We start from the raw sequence: 20,955 nt of genomic DNA on the forward strand, positions 1-20,955 counted from the left end.
TTTCCACCTCCCCTCGAGCAAAACAATCGATATTTACCTTTTTCCCGTTCATCCAGCCATTCTGTGAGTCTGGCGATACAACTTTTAGCTTCAGCCTAGCATAGATCATTGAATCCGTTTAGACCGTTAGCTTCTCGCCTGCTAGCATCATGCTTACAAGTGAAGCTGCAAATTGCCTTCTCCATCTCACGGCCAATGTGTCGGCTTTCAGTGTGAAAAGGGCATGTGTTATTTCAGAAAGACTACATGACTTGCTAATAGGATCATTGGCATTTTACTGAAGAATCACTGAGGAGAACTGCAGCCATATTATTGCTGCTTCACCCACCCTTCACAGCTCGTATCTTCCTTCCTGTCCCTTGTCTTGTCTATGTATGAATAGAGTCTGATGGATCATCACCACCCCTTGCCACGGTGTACCAGAGGTGTCCTCTGAACATCACTCTCCCAGCAGGGGGCACTGTGACCCTCTCTTGCCTGTCGGACTGCCAGGGAGGCTGTAGGAACACCACGGGCTGCCAGGTGGCGTCAGGACGAGCCCAGCTGCACATAGAGTCTGTGCAAGAAGAGGATGGAGGCTCCTACTACTGCAGCTCTGATGATGCCAAGAGGCTCTTTAGTGTGAAGATTCACTCAGGCCAGTCTTACACACACGCACACACGCACACACGCACACACACACACACACACACACACACACACACACACACACACACACACACGTGGATACACACCCTCTCATACACACAAACCACAACTACTTTCTACTGATCAGTCTCTCATCTAGCTAAGAATCACCATCATAACCAGAATGTGTGTAAAATGCACATGTATGTAGACACATCTTCACCAGTGTCGCCAGATTAGGTTGAGTGATTTCCGATGTTCAAAAACTTCAGTTAAAAAAAAAACGCCCCAACAACAATTTTGAGAACCATTTAACTCAAAATTGTATTTGCCCGCCTAAAGCTTATTTTCCCCACCCAACAAAGTCAAAAGAAGTCCAATCTAGTAACACTGATCTGTCTGAGCGGGGAAAAGAGTCTGAGATGTGTTTCTGGCATGTGTTGGGTATGTACAGTGTATGGACAATATGCATCTGTGTGTGTGTGTGTGTGTGTGTGTGTGTGTGTGTGTGTGTGTGCGTGTGCGCAGATGGTTGTGCTGGTGCCCTCCAGTACAGAGTGGCATTTGTGGGTGAGATCCTCCAGACGTTGTCCACCTCCAGTGCCAGGCAATGCCAACTGGCCTGCACTCTCCATGCCACCTGCCAGTTCTTCTCTTACCTGGAGCCGCAACCCACAGAGGACAAAACAAGGTAACCAATATTAATAAATTAGGCCCACAACACCTCCAGAAGGCTCAACAGTGGTATCTGCTGTCACAAACTCCCAGCCACCCCCCCTCACACTCATGATGGATCTTCTACCAACAAACCAAACCAGACAACATAGAATCACCAACAAATAGGCTTCACTAGCGAGTGTTTATGCCCCGTTCGTGCAGGCTTCAAGAAAAGCTAGGAGCCTAAATCCCCAGAGAAAAGAACCAAGCCAGGAACAGATGCATTACATTATGTCACAACTACCTGACTCAGGGCAGGAATGACATAGGGGAGTCCACACCGATAATATGTCTCAAACAATAATTTATTAAATAAATACTAACGGTTAAGTTATCAGTCCATGTTTAAGTCAAATCATGAGTGTGGTGTACGTCAGCAATTTAGAGCAGTGTAAAAGCAGAGGTGCGAGAAGAGGTGAAAACGGGCTGCAGCCAGCCCCTCAATGTCCAAAGGCCAGAGCAGCAACCAAGAGGCCGAGCCACCGCGGAGGAACTGCTTTTAATCTTCCTCCAATCAGCAACCCAGTAAGCGTCAGGCTAACCCAAAACGGCTCCCCCTGCAGACCAGTAGGAAGAGAAACAGAAAACCATAACAAACAAGCCAGGTAGAGTGAGGCAGACCCAGCATGGACAAGCCGGGCGTGACATCACTCCCCCCACAAAACAGAGACCCATAACCACGGGTCTCTGGAAATTTGTCATAATAATAATAAGCTGAAATTATAATAAACAAACAGTGCCTAAAGCACCAGGTGCAAACCTGGAACGTACCAACAGTAGGCTATCCCACAAACATAAGCAAAGTGACAAATTCTCAACCACCACCACCTAATCCCAGCACCCAGTAGATGTTACTCATCTAATGCCCGGGACAAGGCATCAGCCATTACATTTTCGGTACCCTTGATGTGCCGAATGACTAGTCTATACGGTTGTAAAAAGAGTGCCCATCGCATAAGCCGTTGATTTGCATTTCTAAGTGAGTGAAGAAAGGTAAGAGGATTGTGATCCGAAAAGACCACAACAGGATGCACCCCACCACCCACATAAACATCAAAGTGTTGGAGCGCCCATATAAGGGCCAGAGTCTCCTTTTCAATTGTAGAATAGTTAAATTGATGCTTGTTGAATTTCCGCGAGAAATAACAGACAGGCCTATCGACGCCATTCTCATCTTTTTGCAGGAGTACTGCACCTGTCCCCACCAGACTCGCGTCAACCTGGAGCTGAAACGGTTGATCCATTTTTGGCGCCGCCAGGACAGGCGCAGAACTCAACAGCAACTTGGCATTATCAAAAGCCTGCTGACACTCAGCAGTCCATTCAAACTTCACAGACCCTTTCAGTAGGTTAGTGAGAGGCTCGACAACGGATGAAAAATTACAACAGAAACTGCGGTAATAACCAATCATCCCCAAAAATCTCATTATTTCCTTTTTGGTGACCGGAGGTGGAAACTTATCTATGGCCAAGACCTTAGCCCTTACCGGCCGCACTTGGCCTTGTCCCACCACCTTACCCAAATAAACTACGGTGGCTTGTGCAAACTCGCATTTTGCCAAATTGACTGTGAGTGTTGCTGCCACCAACCGCTCAAACAGTGCACGAATGCGTGATAAATGTGTGGCCCAAGTATCAGCATAACACACCACATCGTCAAGGTAAACAGCGCACCCTTCTAATCCTGCAACAACTCTGTTCATTAGCCGTTGAAAAGTGCCGGGCGCGTTGCGTAACCCAAAGCTCATCCTGGTGTAAGAATAAAGCCCTGTCGGTGTTATAAAGGCCGATATTTCCTGGGCCCTAGGTGTAAGGGGCACCTGGTAATAACCTTTTAGCAAGTCGAACTTGCTCACAAAGCGAGCAGCCCCCACCTGATCAACACAGTCCTCTATACGAGGTAACGGATAGGAGTCTGCTTTCGTTACCATATTCACCTTCCTATAATCGGTGCAAAACCTAAAAGTGTCATCAGATTTTTTAACGAGTAGGCAAGGCGACGCCCAACTCGAATATGACTGTTTCGCTAATCCATTATCAATGAGATATTGCACACTCTCATTCAGACTTTTAGCTTTGTCTGGTGAGACACGGTAAAATCGCTGTCTGATAGGCTGAGCCTCCCCCACATCAATGTCATGTTCAATCAGGGTCGTACAAGTTGGTGTGTCAGAAAACAAACAAGAAAATTCAGAAATTAACATTTTCAACTCATCCCGTTGTTGAACATCTAAATGACCCAACAGATCGTCCAGCTTTGCTAATGTCTCAGAATTGTTCAAGCGAGCCCGTAGGACTGCGTCGTCGGGGCTACGCACATCATCCTCCGCTGCCACCGGAGCTGCCTCTGGTACGCCCTGCGCAACGACAAAACCCACAGACTTCTGCTCAGCACCAGTACTCACCACCTTTGAGGAGTAATAAGGCTTGAGAAGGTTAACATGACAGAGCTGTGTAGACCTTCTACGCTCAGGTGTAGCGACTACATAGTTCCTTTCAGAAATCTTACGCGTGACAGTGTATGGACCGGAATATTTAGCCCCGAAAGGTGAACCAGGGATGGGTAAAAGCGCGATAACCTGATCGCCCGGGCTAAACGTTCTTACTTCTGTCTTTTGGTCATACTGACGTTTCATTTTCTTTTGTGCTTCAGTCAAATTATCACTTGCCATTCCCCAAGCTAAAAACAGTCTGCGGCGAAACCCTTGAACATAATCAGCCAAACCACAGAGTGGCTCCGATATGTCCAAATCACTGCTCAACACAGACAGGGACGTGCGTACCTCGTGGCCAAAAACTAACTCATTTGGGCTAAACCCAGTGCTTTCCTGCACAACCGCACGAGCCGCCAACAGTAGCCACGGAAGACCATCCTCCCACTCCCTCTTCATCTCCACGCAATAAGCGCGGAGCAGAGACTTGAGAGTAGCGTGAAAACGTTCAAGAGCACCCTGGCTCTGTGCATGGTACGCACTACTCATGTTATGTTGAATGTGTAACTGTTTCAGGGCTGCAGCAAATGTTCTTGACGTAAAATTCGAACCACGATCACTTTGGATGATTTTCGGAATGCCAAAGATTGACATGAACTGGGTCAAACACTTGACTACAGATCTCGTAGTAATCGACCTTAAGGCATAGGCAGCAGGATAACGAGTAGCCTGGCACATTAACGTGAACATATAAACATTGCCAGATTTCGATTGGGGTAAGGGTCCTACACAGTCAATAATTAGATGTTCAAAAGGGGTGCCTACTGACGAGATGGGTTGTAGAGGTGCAGGTTTAATAACTGTGTTCGGTTTACCAGCAATCTGACAAACGTGGCAAGATTTAACAAACTTCGCTACATCCCTCCTTACCCTCGGCCAATAGAACTGCCGCAACAAGTGACTATAGGTTTTCTTTACCCCGAAATGACCAGACACTCCCCCGTGTGCCGTTTGCAATGCCACAGCACGAAATTTCTCAGGCATCACAAGCTGCAGAACTCCAGCTGCCGCATCATTGTCAGCACAAGGCCTACGAAACAACAGACCATTTTGCACACAATAACCATGATCAGAATTACTATCATCCAAAGCCAAAGAAAAATATTTCTTCAGACTATCATCATTTCCCTGAGCCTCAATAACCTCAGCACACGACAACGGTTCAGGAATTTCGGGAATAAATAATCTAGCAACCGTGTTTCGAGAGATATCAGAAGGAGCCGCATTTTGCACACGGGCCATTGCCCGAGTCACTGCGCAAGCTGTGAAAACCTCTGGAAAATCTCTCAAACAACCATCCGTCCGTGCAGACGATGTAGCCTCCTTCACCACAGGCAAAGGTGACTTTTGCACAGGAAAAACACAATCCCGACCAATATTATTTCCAATAATTATGTCAATGCCATCCATGGGTAACGATGGACGCACGGCAATGGTTATGTCACCATCCACAAAGCCCGAGAATAATTGAATACGGTGCAGTGGCACTGGAAAAGACTGAAGCCCAATTCCCCGAATTAAAACAACACTCCCAGTATCTGAAATGGATGAGAAGGGTAGTGCTGATTGATGGATGAAACTCTCCGACGCCCCGGTGTCCCGCAATATCTTTACCGGAACCCTGAGAGTGTCTCCAACCATGGACACAAAGCCCTCGGTGATAAACGGAGCATAGTCCGATACTTCCGTCACCCCAGGTTCATCACCAGGGATTTGCGCGTTTGCTACCTCACAGCTCCCAGACTCAATAGCCTTCAACTGAGGAACATCCGACCTCACATCTCTCACATGCGTGGTCGAAATCGAGGAGACACAGGCCACCTCTTTGACACTGCTCTCTTTACTACTTGTACGAGCCTTCAAGACTGGACATGCCCTTTTCCAGTGGCCTACTTCAAAACAATAATGACAAGTATTGCCATCCGTCTCTGGCGTTTTATTGGGGGGCGCAGGGTCAAACCTCATAGGACCGGGTCTTACAGAAGGACCCGCATTAACAAAACCAGGGCGATACTCTTTGCGCTCAAAACGCGGAGAAAACAGCCGCACATGACTTCTGTGAGTTAACACGTAACCATCTGCAAGGACCGCAGCCTTTCCTGCCGTCTTCACCTCATGCTCATTTAAATATGTGACAAGTCGTTCGGGCAAGACGTCTTTAAACTGCTCCAGAACAAGTAGATCACACAAACCATCAAAGGTACTGACCCCCTCTGATATGAGCCAGCGATGGAAAAAACTAGCTAAGTCTCTTGCCAGCTCAGCATGGGTTTGCCTATCAGACTTTCTGCAGTTGCGAAAACGTTGCCTATATGCCTCAGGAATAAGCTCGTAAGACTTTAACACCGCGTCTTTAACTAATGGATAGCTCTTTCTATCAGCCGAAGACAACGCCACAAATGCCTCCTGCCCACGGCCAATCAGTACAGCTTGTAATAGCAAAGTCTTGTCGCTATCGTCCCACTTCTGAGCATCAGCAACATTTTCGAACAGAGAAAAAAAAATATCTGGATCGCGCTCGTTAAATTTGGGAATAAACTTAACCATGCTGGCTAAACTCGATTGCGGAGCAGAGTTCCCAGTAGTTTTACCCTCATCCACCAACCGTAGTCTAGTGCGTTCTAGCTCACGGGCCTGTGTTTGTTCATGCTCAACATGTTTAAATTTCTCCAACTCCAACACGCGATCTTTTTCTTTCTCTACAGCTGCAAGTTTCTGACGTTCAAGCTCCTGTGCAATTTCCCATTTCCTGTGCTCTCTCTCACGCCCCGATTCTAATTCGTTTTGATTCAACTGCATCTGCAGAAGTTCTTTTTGTTGCTCAAAAGTCAATAGACCTACTGACGTTTTGGACACAGGCGCAGTTGGGACAACAAACCCTGGTTGACTAGACCCCGCAACACCACTCGGCCCCGCTACACCACCCGGCAGCACCTTTAATTCCTTTAAACGGTCACAAATGAACTGAACCAATTGTTCTTTCTTTGTCGATTTCGACACAGTTAATTCAATTGAATGATGACTGGCAACATTAATTAATTGTTCCTTTGTGAGTGCAGCCAACAGGCTCTCCGAAGGAGCAGCCAGAAAATCATCATAAGCACTCATTCTGCAATATGCGTGATCAATCAACAACGACCCAAACCACACAACTAAATACTATCCTACCGATTACATTTATCCAACCATACCAGGGTAAATCAGCAAAGTGCAACACAGCTTACGCAGCAAAACAGGTCGATCATTGAGCATTCCCCCTAAACATTTGCCCCCCGCTATACTGACCTATCTTCACACTGTTTCCGAGGACCAGGATCATCTACTCACCAAATGCTGCTGAAGTCGTACCGTCCCGACAAAAGCCAATGCAGCCGGTTCTTCACAGCGGTGCCCTGGCCCAGAAACAGTGGCACAGCAGCCTAATAAACCCAGCGCGGAAGCGCTCTAAACCGGGGATGATGTAGCTCCACAAGACCAACGCTCCGCTACGAAAACCGAAATCGCACTTCGTAAAAAACAGAAAATGGCCGGAAAAATATCATCCAATACTCCCAAAGCTCCCTTTTTTCAAACAAAGACTTTTTAACTAACCAAAATCAGTGTAGGACTCCCCCAAAACCAATACTAGCGAAACGCCGGTAGGCCCGAACTACTAGGCACACTACCAAGCCTACGCCCACTCCCATTCACAAAAAGCGCCGATTACGTAGCTCTACACACCTAACCAGGAATTAAGGTAGACTACTTCCAATTCCACGGGAACAAATGGCCGGAGAGCCCCCACATGTCACAACTACCTGACTCAGGGCAGGAATGACATAGGGGAGTCCACACCGATAATATGTCTCAAACAATAATTTATTAAATAAATACTAACGGTTAAGTTATCAGTCATGTTTAAGTCAAATCATGAGTGTGGTGTACGTCAGCAATGTAGAGCAGTGTAAAAGCAGAGGTGCGAGAAGAGGTGAAAACGGGCTGCCGCCAGCCCCTCAATGTCCAAAGGCCAGAGCAGCAACCAAGAGGCCGAGCCACCGCGGAGGAACTGCTTTTAATCTTCCTCCAATCAGCAACCCAGTAAGCGTCAGGCTAACCCAAAACGGCTCCCCCTGCAGACCAGTAGGAAGAGAAACAGAAAACCATAACAAACAAGCCAGGTAGAGTGAGGCAGACCCAGCATGGACAAGCCGGGCGTGACAATTAATACACAGGATTAGATGTTAAAATAACCTTGTGCCAAAATCCAAGGCAAAAACATATTAAGAAGCCCCTGTCCAAAATTAACTTAAAGAAGCAGGCTAACCACCAATCTGTCAACCAATGGTCACAAACACAAGACAAATGGCAACTCCCACAGCAGTATACGATATACAGCATGTCATTGGAGTTATCAAGTGGGCACCCTCATTCACCAATGTTTCGTTAAGTTAGGCCCACGACACTCATGAAGGCTTAACAGTGAAACCAGCGTCCTGGAGACACTCCCCTCCATGCTGCCACCATACTACCACATTGCAACAAACCAGCTAGTTTAGCTTGCACTACATGCTACCACCACATGCTACCTCCATACTACCACATTGCAACAAACCAGCTAGCTTATCTTAGCTTGCGCCATACATGCTACCACCCCGTCACAAAATATCCAAATACTCTTTACTAACCTAGGCATGGTCTAGGTTGGTTAGGTTGGCTTATCCCTTTGAGTGTGGACTGAGTGTCTCAAACACAGAACAAATAAGCCAGCTAGCTTACCTTACCCCAGGAAGGACAGCTTCTCCTCACCCACAACCATTCACTTGCTCGTTCTGCTGCAAAAGACATGCTACTAACCACTTGCCTTAGACTTCGTCCACGAATGCCCAACTCAGACAGCAAGCCAATAGCAGATCTGGCCACAAACCCTCGTGCACCAATTTCAATAGGCCTTAATCTCACGCTCCAACCTCGCTAGGCTGCCTCCTCTGCTATTTCAGTGTATTTTGCTCTCTTTAACTCATTGGCTCCATTTACCAAAGAGCCGGTTTTACACCTGGCCTTCGTGGAACGAGGTTGACCCCCCTGACGTACAAAGTTAATTTGCTTAAAGGTATACTATGCAACGTTTTTCAGTTAAAGGAGTCATAGAACGCATTTTTTGACCATTACAAATTGATCTTTGAGCCTAAATAATGTCATATGTAAATTTGTGGGGCTGAAAACGCCCCAGGAGCACTGCTAGATTGCCTAATACAAGGTCATAAATAAGCCTTGCAATGAAACAGTTTGTTTTTCCCGCCCACTCAGCAAGTTCATGAATATTCAAATGAGATGCGCGCTGATTGGTCTATTGGCCGATATGTCCTGAAAGTTGATTGGCTCAATCCACCGGTCTGAAGCTAGAGCAAAGTGAAACTACGTTTACTGCTGGTAAATAAAGCCAAAGTCTTTGATAAAGCTATCAACAATGGATTTAAATAAGGAATACAGCCGTACATGTATAAACCGAGTCAGAAGAAGGTTCTGACGAAGATGAAGTGCAGCAGATTCCCCAACAGAATGAATGTGTTAGATTGGTAAGTTTTATCAGTACATTTCTTAGTATAGTAACTCTCCAAAGTTAGCTGTAATAACGCTAGCATTACAACGTCTCTGCCATAGACCACATATCTAGATACTAGCATCGTAAGAGCAGTTTAACAAGAATTATTAATCGAAGGTATGCAAATGAGAGGGGCCGAGGGGTGTATCTAAAGGGGGATGGGCGCCTATTACGTGTTATCTGAGCTCTGTTCAGATTGGAGCATTTCAACACGGCTGTTTCTATTTCCCAATTTGCATACGAAAGCAGGCGGGGGACGCGGTAAAGTCTTTGGTGTTGTCCTTTGGACACTGCTCGCAGCCTAAATTCAACAGTAACAAGGTGAATGTGGTTTTGAATTCTAGGACTCCTTTAATCAATTCGTTCCATACTGTTATATATGATTAAATGAGTCATTACCGGTCGAACAGTGTATTTTTTGGCCGCTCTAGTGGTCTGTAGCGGTAGAACCACACTTGCAACTTCAGGAGACACCAGGCACGCACCCATGCTCTACTCCAGGAAGTGTCATGTAAAGTTTCATGAAAAGGCACGGCAGACTGACCGATTGAGAAGTTCTGTCAAATATACACGCTAAAGCTGTAGGGGAAGCTCTGCAGAGAAATATGAAAGCATAAAACGAGCGAAAATGTAAAGTGAAAGCAAAACCGGCGATGAAATCGCTAATCCTGCATAGTATACCTTTAACATCTTTACTTGCTACTAATGAATTAACTTCTCTCCGCTTATCCTCAATTTCTGCTGCTAAGCATTTCAGTACTTGGTTGTGACGCCATGTATAGTGCCCCTGGGTGAGACTTACCTTGCACCCTGATAGGATATGGTGGAGGCTGCCCACACATGAACAAAGTGTACATTTATCATCCTCACCAAACCATTGACTTAAGTTCTTGGGAGATGGGAGCACATCATATGTAGCACCTAGCATAAATCTAATCCTGCCAGCTTCCATGCCCCATAGATCTTTCCATCTAATCTGCTTTTTTTCCACCTCTTCCCAGTTTACCCACTACCCTTGTCTTGCCTGCGATACTGCCTTGGTACATATAACAGTCTCCTCCTGCCTATGCATTTCCTCCACTACCATTTTCCTCCTTTCTCTTGCAGAAGCCTTGCTCCACAAAGGTTTACTTACTGTATGTCTAAACCTAGACCCCCCCGCCCATGCTGCACATGACCCATTATGTCTCTATGCCTCAATGCTGATTGAGCTTGCTTAGCTGCCTGCTCTGGGTTCCACTTCCTCCCTGCCTTAACTGTAGGTGCAACTTTCCTCACCACTGGGTCCTTAGACTGAGTAAGAGTCATTTCCAATCTAGCCTTAGCACACTTAAATTCTTCTGTCAGACTAGATATTGGCAACTCTACAATGCCCTTCCCGTACAAGGCAACACTGCTTAAGCAGCGAGGCACTCCGAGCCATTTTCTGACAAAGGAGTTCATCATTTTTTCTAACCTTTCAACCTTTGACAGATGAACTTCATAGACTGTCAATGGCCACATTAGCCGGGGCAATAAACCAAACTGCAGACACCACAACTTAAGCTTACCTGGCAGTCCTGACTTGTCAATTTTTGTAATACCTTGCCTAGTGTCCTGTCTTAATTCTTCAACCTGTACCATATCATTAAGGCTTGCATCATACCACCTTCCCAAACTCTTCACTGGCTTATCCATAACTGTGGTGGGCATCACCTCCTTATCTATAACAAACTTCTTATCTACTACCTTCCCTTTGACAATTGAGAGACTCCTAGACTTACTAGGCTTCACCTTCATTCTAGCCCACTGCAGATTGCTATTTAGCTTATCCAATAACCTGTTGGTGCATGGGACGGTAGACGTCATAGTTGTCATGTCGTCCATGAAAGCCCTAACTGGGGGAGGCGTAGCCCTCCCTGCAATCTCTCCCCACCCACTACCCATTTTGATGCCCTACTAATGACCTCCATTGCCATTGTAAAAGCAAGTGGGGAAATGGTACATCCCGCCATAATTCCTATCTCAAGCTGCTGCCACCCTGTAGTGTACTCAGATGTAGTAAAACATAGTTGAATATCCAGAAAGTATGCTTTCACTAGGCTTTTAATGCTACCTGGGATTCTAAAGTAGTCAAAGGCCTCCCACAACAGACTATGCGGTACTGATCCAAAAGCATTATCCAAGAACACAACATGCAGGTCTCTCTCTCTCACGCTTCGCTAACTGAATGTGGTGCCAAATCATGCTGGTATGCTCTAAGCACCCCTAGAAGCCAGGGATTCCAGCCTTTTGCACCGAGGTATCAATTAGCTTATTCCTTTCAAGATAACTTGTCAGCCTACGTGCCACAACACTAAAGAAAACCTTCCCTTCAACATTCAGTAAGCTAATTGGTCTAAATTGATTAATCTCCACTGCATCCTTTTCTTTGGGAATAAATATTCCCCCAGCCCTACACCAAGCCTTAGGAATACACTGCTTTTTCCAAACTACTTTCATTAATTGCCATAGAAATCTCAAAACACCTGGTGCACTCTTATACAGCCGGTAGGGCACTCCATTAGGTCCCGGAGCTGAAGAGGCCCTTGCATGCTTAATCACTTCTTTCACCTCCTTCCACCTTGGTGGACTGTCATCACACTGGCTACTTAAATCACCAATAGGTGGGATATCAGCGGGAAGCACCATCTCTCTGAACCTCTCCCTGTCTTTGTACACCCCCTCTAAGTACTCCTGAAGTTTCTGCTTAGGTTCCAAAAGGCTACCACTTTTCTGCATTACAAATAATGACTTAACAAATTTAAATGGGTCTTTATAGAATGCTAGACGAGCTCGTGATTTCTTTTTCCTGTTCTTCCGCCAACCGCCCCCTCACATCTGCCTGTAGACAGTCAATACCTTCCTTCTCAACAACTGTAGCTTTTCTCCACTGCTTCTTAAGCTGCCTCCTCTCCAAATGAGTTTATCTATCTCTTTCTGGCACCTAGATTTGACTACCTCCTGTTGCCGTTTTGCCCTTTTCTCAATAATCCCAAATCTTTCCTTACCATAGCTGTAGATAATGTCTCCCATTTTCTCTAATTTACTTTCAGCTGTCCCCTTAAGCTGCCCCAGGATGCTAACAAGATCACTATTAACATCTTCCCATAGTCTACCTTCTGCTGCACCTGGCCACCTAACCCCAAGTCTATGACCATTAATCTTCTCCCTCCTTGGCTGCCTGGTCTCTCTTTCTGCCTCAGTGCTCAAACCTTCCTCAACAACAGGGGTGCTGATGTCCTGCGAACTGTGGGTTACTTTCTGTCACTGAACTTCAACCGACTGACTTGATACACTTCTTAAGAAGTAACTATCAATGCGGGGACCCTGTGTTCCCTCTACCAAGCACTTCTTTTTCCCTTGATGGATTTTCAGGCCCTGTAGACTTGTAACCTTTCAGTCTCCTGGGAATCCTTGATGGAAATTTGGCTCACACACAAAAAAAATGTGTGATGGCGTTGACTGACACATGTTATGTTGTGATGGTATTGACTGACACATGGTTTGTTGTGATGGTGTTGACTGACACATGTTATTTTGTATTTACCTCCGCCAAGGAGGTATATGTTTCGGGGACCGGCGTTTGTTTGTCTGTCTGTTTGTTTGTCTGTCTGTCTGTTTGTTAGCAAGATAACTCAAAAAGTCATGGATGGATTTCGATGAGATTTTCAGGGAAGGTCAGACATGACCCAAGGAAGAAACGATTACATTTTGGGAGTGATCCGTAATTCCGTCGGGATTTCAGAGCCGTCTGTGTTTCGCTTAGGGGTGTAATGGCATGGTATGGCCACGTGGTGGCGATCTGAATAGTTTAGGTATGTATGACAACCTAGGAAGAACAATGCAGGCGGAGGTAGCTGTGCTCTCGGAGTGCTCTTCTAGTGTTGTGATGGTATTGATTGACACATGTTATGTTGTGATGGTATTGACTGACACATGTTATGTTGTGATGGTGTTGACAGTTGCCTTTTTTCCACAGTAGCTGCACTCTAATGACCAGAGACTCCACCCAGCACTTTTCTGCTATCGCCTCTCTACAAACATCAGGGTTCTCCTTAAGGAACTTTTCTGGTACAGGTAAGAACAGGGTTCTCCCTGAGGAACTGTTCTGGTACAGGTAAGAACAGTTTGTTGTAAATTGACCCAAAGGCACCATAGTTTTATTAGTCTGGACAAAAGCACATCAGTACAAATACAATGAATCCTCTGTAGCTCTTGGGTCCGTGTATGATTCATTCATTTGTTTTTCCATTTAAAACAATAAAGAAACAATAAAGAAACCAAATCTATGTCTGCTTCTAAAACCAAAATGAAAAACACAGATTTTTCAGTAATTTTTTTTTCATTTTCCGATATTTACTCAAAATGAAAATTGACAAATCATATACCAAGACGAGCTCTCACATTCCTTCAAAGGTTTTGTTAACTTACAAGTGGCATGACCTGGAAGTCACCATGTTCCTCAAATAGAAAGCATAGCCTACAATATAAATTCACCTTTATTTTTGGGAGTCAGTTACTGTTTACCGATCCAGTGTTGTTAAATAACTCCACACGTAGACTACAGGTATGCAATAGACTTGATCTATTGTGCTGTACTGTTACATCTGTGTTAACATGCCTATGGTCTAGATCTACAGTATAGTGTTATATAAGGACATAATATAAGTGTAAAACACAAGAGACAGAGCTGAGCTAGACTAGGCACTATCACACACACACCAGACTTGATGGCTATTAATGAACAACAATACGAGGGCTGAGAACCAAAGGGGCGTAAGTGACATTTCACCAACTTTACAGGAGAGCCAAAACAAATTGAACTGCTTCTATATGTTCACAGTTAAAGACCTTTAGTTTTTGTTCAATAACGTTATATTTATAAATATTTTACTTCTATAATTTTGTCAGTTACAGTAAAAAGAGCTCATCAAGAGCTTTCAGGTGATGCCAAAATGTCACTTATGCCCCTTTGGTTCTCAGCCCTTTAATATTTAGTCGGCTCTTAAAGAGAAACTACAGTATGCAGGATTGGCGATTTCATCTCCGGTTTCGGTTTTCGTTTTCGCTCGTTTTATGCTTGCATATTTCTCTGCAGAGCTTCCCCTACAGCTTTAGCGTGTATATTTATACATATATAGGCTATATATATATTTATACATTGCAAGCGTGGTTCTTCTGGTTCCTTACACGTTTCAGACTTCCAGATGTAAACAAGGAGCGATCGCCTCCTAGACAAGTTGCAAGGTTACAATAGCGGATAGGGACACTGGGGGCGGGAGGAAATATTACTGTTTTCGATAAAACTGGTCAGTCAAGCAAAACAATGATTTCTAAGCGATTTTATGACTATGAAAAAGTTGCATAGGGTCTCTTTAATCTGTCTTTTATGGGTAAACCCAACAGTGAAATTCACCTTTTAATCTGACAAGTGTAGAAACAAGAAGTCTACAGTTACAGATAAGTACAGTATGTGTGTGTGTGTGTGTGCCAAAAGTATTCACTCACCTGTCTTGACTCACAAATGAACTTTAGTTACATCCCATCCTTAATCCATAGGGTTTATGATGACGTCGGTCCACCCTTTATGGGATTATTATTTGAATGTTTAACACTCTGCAAAGCGCCATGAGACATGTGTAATGTTTTGGCGCTCCATAAGTGAAATTAAATTGAAATTGAAATTGAAATTATTTATGGGATTTATTGACCATTCTTTCAGAAGCACATTTGTGAGGTCACACACTGATGTTGGACGATGAGACTGGCTCTCAGTATCCACTCTAATTCATCCCAAAGGTGTTCTATTGGGTTGAGGTCAGGACTCTGTCATCCATGCCTTTAACTCTGTCATCCTTGCCTTTATGGACCTTGCTTTGTGCACTGGTGCACAGTCATGTTGGAACAGGAAGAAGTCATCCCCGAGATGGGCTTGGTCAGAGCGGTAGATAAAACAGAGTGGCGACACTCCCATAGACCTCCATAGGAAAAAATGGCAGCGCTTTTTCCAAGTTATTTCCTCGTTATGGGGCTTTTGGAACTGTTTACAGCCAATCTCTTGGTCAGTAGTCAATGAGTTAATTGATTACACCTTCCAGCATCAGAAGTACATCCCACCCTCCTGCGATTCAGCCATTCAGCACAGTTTTTTTTGGAACTGTTGATCGTGGCGGCAACATCAAAGAGTGTCGCAACTCTCTCTATCTATGGCTCTGGGCTTGGATCCTTAGGTCCAGTGAAAGGAACTCTGAATACTTCAGCATTAACCAAGAAATTTTGGACAATTCCATGCTCCCAACTTTGTGGGAAGTTTGGGGATGGCCACTTCCTGTTCCAACATGACTGTGCACCAGTGCACAAAGCAAGGTCCATAAAGGCAAGGATGACAGAGTTTGGTATGGATGAACTTCACTGGCCTGCATAAAGTCCTGACCTCAATCCAATAGAACACCATTGGGATGAATTAGTGGATACTGAGAGCCAATCGCCTTGTCCAACATCAGTGTGTGACCTCACAAATGCGCTTCTGAAAGAATGGTAAAAAAAAAACCAGAAACACACTCCTAAACCTTGTGGAAAGTCTTCTCAGAAGAGCAGCAAAGGGTGGACTGACGTCATCATAAACCCTGTGGATGGAATGTGACCGAAGTTCATATGTGAGGTCAGTGAGGTGAGTGAATACATTTGGCAATATAGTGTATATATATGTGTGCATATGTGTATGTGTGTGTGTGTGTGTGTAGTCATCTCTCCCAATAGGACCTACACCCTGGTGCAGGAGTCTGTTAGCTGGGAGGAAGCTCAGCGTCACTGCAGTCTGATCCACTCTGACCTCGCCGTCATCCAGTCCAGAGAGCAGCTGCAGAACACCCTACAGGCACTGGGGGGCGCCACAGAGAGACCATGGATCGGACTTCACCGAGAGGACCCAAGCAAAGCCTGGAGATGGGTGGACATGTTTTATAACTGGATTAGTGAAGCACATGGTGAAACATATGGGTGTGTCTTCTACTATTCAGGAAAGTGGCACACAACAAAAACAGAATGTGATACAAAACATTCCTCCATGTGCCAGTATGGTGAGTGAGACGCTGCCACTTTTGCTGTTTGTGTTGTGTGGAGACAGCAGAGAGTGGAGCAGTATGGGAGTGTGTGTGTGTGTGTACAGTATCTGAGTGTGGGTGTGTGTGTGTGTGTGTGTGTGTGTGTGTGTGTGTTTGTACAGTATGTGTATGTGTACAGTTACAGAATATGAGTGTGTACAGTATCTGAGTGTGGGTGTGTGTGTGTGTGTGTTTGTACAGTATGTGTGTGTGTACAGTTACAGAATATGAGTGTGTACAGTATGTGAGTGTGTACAGAGTGTGAGGCTACATCCACATGAATTCATATTCAGCTCCATATCAACAACACAAATCACACATGATTTTGTATTCAGCTGCAGATGTGTGTCCATACCGTACCCCAACACATACTGTATCACATGACCCATTCACACAGATCACGTGACCCATTCACACAAATCACTTGGCCATTCATGCTCGACAGTGGCATTCTAAAACACTGAATTTAAATGCACAACAGCTGCTGCCAAAGACATCATACTAGACCATGTCAGTGTTGTCAGAGCAGAGGGTGTTTTTTTTTTTTTTTTTTTTTTTTAAGATTATTTTTTGGGCTTTTTATGCCTTTATTTGGACAGGACAGTAGAGAGAATGACAGGAAGTGAGTGGGAGAGAGTCGGGGTGGGATCTGGAAAGGACCACGGGGCGGGAATCGAACCCGGGTCGCCAGCGTACGGTGCAGGTGCCCCAGCCAGTTGCGCCACTGCCGGGGCCAGAGCAGAGGGTGTTTTAAACTAACCAACATTGTGTCCAGCATGACTTGAGGGGCTCAAACAGAGCAGAGTGATGGGGATGACAGGAGGAATTGGGACGAGAGTGTCGTGTTGTGCAGTGCAGTGTTGTATCTTTATATTGGGATGGTCTGCGGGCCTTGTCTGCGCTTGCCCTGTCGTGTGCTTTGTGTTTCCTGTAGGGAATACACAATAGTGTGAGCATGCAAGCATGCCTCTTAGTGCATGAGTGTGTGTGTGTGTCTGTGTGTGTGAGTAATTGCTAGTGTGAGTGTTAGTGTGTGTGTGTGTGTGTAAGTGAGTGATGTGGTGTAAGTGTTGAGGTGTGTGTGTTCTTGTCTCCAGTGTACAGTGACTCTGGGAGGAGTGTGAAGGTGTTCCAGTACGTGGAGAAGAGGATGATCTTGGCTGATGCTGAAGAGACGTGCAGGGAGACGGGGGGAGATCTGGCCAGCATCCTGAACCAGGAGGAGCAGACGGCCTTCACTGCAGTGGCAGAGGCTGCGGGGGCGGGGCAAGGAAGAAGCATCTGGATTGGCCTGAGGAGGAGTGACCGCACACACCCGTGGGTGTGGTCTAGTGTGGACCTCCCCATGAGCTCAGCTGGAGACGCGACACAGAACTCAAATGGAAATGGTCAGAAAAACTGCGCTGTGCTGCAGAAGAATGCTGTACATGGGAACTGGAAACCTGAGAAATGTACAGACAAACACACACACTTCCTCTGCTCCCGGGGTGAGCATATGTTCTTTCTCTCTCACTCTATCTCTCTCATTCACACACACACTGCAAACATGCACATACACACACACACACACACACACACACACACACACACACACACACACACACACACACACACACACACACACACACACACACACACACACACACACACAGTCTCACACAGAATGGATGAATTGAGTATTGTGCTGTGTTCTCTGATGTTAAAATAGTATATATCTTTGATATATATCAACTTTGATTCATAAAAATGAACTTGATTGCAATTTTACAAGGCCAGTTAAAACCTTATATTTAGGCTGGATATTGAAATGGTCCTCTTTGGCAACCCCAATTGAACCTCAATGGCTTAACTATATTTGACATCACAAGTAGGCCTCTCCAAATTCATCAAAACCAAGACAAGAGTGGTTTCCATTCTATGTCACCTTTAAAGATGCAGGACCCAGTGTTGGAGTGCCAAAAACCACATTAGCTCAGCTACAAAATGTGACTCTCCACGGCAAAACCAGTCGCTTGTCGCAACAGACGTTTCTGAGAAAAATGACCATTTATGTCACTTGTGCTAAAATCGTGAATTTTTTTTTGTGTGTGTTTTGAAACAGTGGGAGGTCTACACTGTACGGCCGTGAATACATTTCGCCGAAAAACTGACCTTTTCTAGTCTAAAAACGTGAGTTTCTGGAGGTGAGAAAGTTAGAGGAAGCAGGAAGTTAGAGACGTCTCGTTTTGGCCGCTCTATTCCAATATTTACGGTAAATGCACTCATTGACAACCACCGAGTCATCCGCGTGCTGTGTCGTTGCTACGAGTGCCGTAAATCTTGTAATAGCGGCGACCTTACAAAGCGTTCGTGAGTGTTGACCCGACGGTTAACTTCAGAGGCAGATTTCTCCGTTTTTCTCTTGGCGTGACAGGAAGAACTCAACTCCTTTGAATGTTTATATTTCAGTAGTATGACGTTCAATTCATTAGATATTGGTATCGTTTTGAAGGTTGATTATGCCCTTTCCTGAAAACGTAATAACTGTGATTTTGAAAATTTGGACAATGTGACTGATTTCGCCGTGGAAGGTCACAAATCCCATCCCCTTCATTTATACACTAGCTCAGCTACAAATCCCATCCCCTTAATTTATACATTAGCTCAGCTACAAATCCCATCCCCTTCATTTATACATTAGCTCAGTCAGCTACAAATCCAATCCCCTTCATTTAGAAACTGTAACCTGGAGGTGGTTGACATTTTGTCCCACGGCTCAACACACATTCAACCTCTTCCCAACTCGGCAACCAGTGCACCTAGGAAGCACTTTTAAAAGGATATTCCGCCATTTGTGGAAATACACTCATTTTCCACCTTCCCTCGAGCAAAACAATCGATATTTACCTTGTTCCCGTTCATCCAAAGTGACTAATATTTCTGGTAATTTTCCCATTTAAAACGTGTGTCCTCTCAAGTTAGAAAGTGCAATAAGACCAACTGAAAATGAACCCTGGCGTTTTTCTAGGCTGATTTGACATGTAACATGGATTGACATTCTCATCTGGCGTAATAATCAAGGCAACTTGCAGCTACTGGCACTACTACTGCTTGATGTCTATGGGGACTATTTTCAGATGCTGCGTACGATATCACTGCGCCTATGGTACGTTTGCAAGTTGCCTTGATTATTACGCCAGATGAGAGTGTAGTTCCATGTCAAATCAGCCTAGAAAAACGCCAGGTTTCATTTTCAGTTGGTCTTATTTCTTTCCCTTCCCCACTGATCTATAAAGAATACTCTTCCCGTACCCGTCCCGTACTCTTCCCGTACCTGTCCCATACCCTTCCCGTACTCTTAAAGGGATATTCCGCCATTTTTGGAAATACGCTCATTTCCACCTCCCCTCGAGCAAAACAATCGATATTTACCTTGTTCCCGTTCATCCAGCCATTCTGTGAGTCTGGCAATACAACTTTTAGCTTCAGCCTAGCATAGATCACTGAATCGGATTAGACCATTAGCTTCTCGCCTGCTAGCTTCATGTTTAAAAGTGACTAAGATTTCTGATAATATGACGTCAATTTCCTTCTCCCTTCAAGCGCATCCGAAATGTAGTGCTGTTTTAACCCCTAACCCTTCAATGCGAGTGTTCTCCGCACCCACGAGTGGACTTGAAAAGGTGGTTCACTCGCTAACCGAGTCGAAGTGAGTAGGGACTCCGTTTCGGAAAGGGCCAATGTGTCTGCCACCATGTTGTCTGTCCCCTTGATGTGGTGGGTCTCTAGAAAATAGGACTGCGGGATAAGAGACTACTTTATTAATCTCTGGTTATGACAATGTAAAGAATTAAGAAATGTGAGTGGATTATGGTCTGTGAGAACCATCACAGGAGTACTCCCACCAGCATATACATCAAAGTCAGAATCAGTGCCAAAGTCTCCTTCTCTACAATAGAATAATTACATTGATAAGACCACCAAAAGCAACCAGAAGCTGGTGATTCCTCTCCATCACCATGGATACACTCCCGAGACCGATGCTCTGACTTGGCACAGACACTTACGATACAGACTTGACAAGGACTGAAGTAGAGACAGGGTTTAAATACACAGAACTTAACACGACTAACAAGACACAGGTGAAAGGAACAATGCAATAATCAGGGAACAAGGCTCAGGTGAGGGATCGGGTCAAGGAACAAAAGCACAACAAGGGTAGACAAGGGCTGTGTCTGAAACATCAGTACGCACGCTGGGCAGTGTGCATTTTCCGGAAGTTACGTCAGAATTGACTGTCCGAAAGTCAAGCACTCTCACTAGTTGGGTACTTCGTTTGGCGTGATTTCCAAGCGTGCATCGATGCATCTTTTTTGCCCTCAGATATCCCATAATCCATTGCGCAGCGCAGGTCAAGCTCCACATGTCATGCAAA

At 45.1% G+C, this 20,955-nt stretch overlaps 1 protein-coding gene across 1 annotated transcript; it reads left to right on the forward strand.

Moving 5' to 3' along the window:
- Nucleotides 1-1,206: 1,206 nt before the first annotated feature.
- LOC134099266 (C-type mannose receptor 2-like) lies at nucleotides 1,207-20,329 on the forward strand. The gene is made up of 5 exons (XM_062552055.1): nucleotides 1,207-1,318; nucleotides 13,418-13,515; nucleotides 16,182-16,517; nucleotides 17,639-18,028; nucleotides 20,310-20,329. The coding sequence occupies exons 2-5, from the start codon at nucleotides 13,431-13,433 to the stop codon at nucleotides 20,327-20,329; spliced, it is 831 nt and encodes a 276-aa protein (XP_062408039.1). The 5' UTR covers nucleotides 1,207-1,318; nucleotides 13,418-13,430.
- Nucleotides 20,330-20,955: the final 626 nt, after the last annotated feature.

This window comes from Sardina pilchardus, chromosome 13 (assembly GCF_963854185.1).
Source record: "Sardina pilchardus chromosome 13, fSarPil1.1, whole genome shotgun sequence".
Classification (NCBI taxonomy): Eukaryota; Metazoa; Chordata; class Actinopteri; order Clupeiformes; family Clupeidae; genus Sardina; species Sardina pilchardus.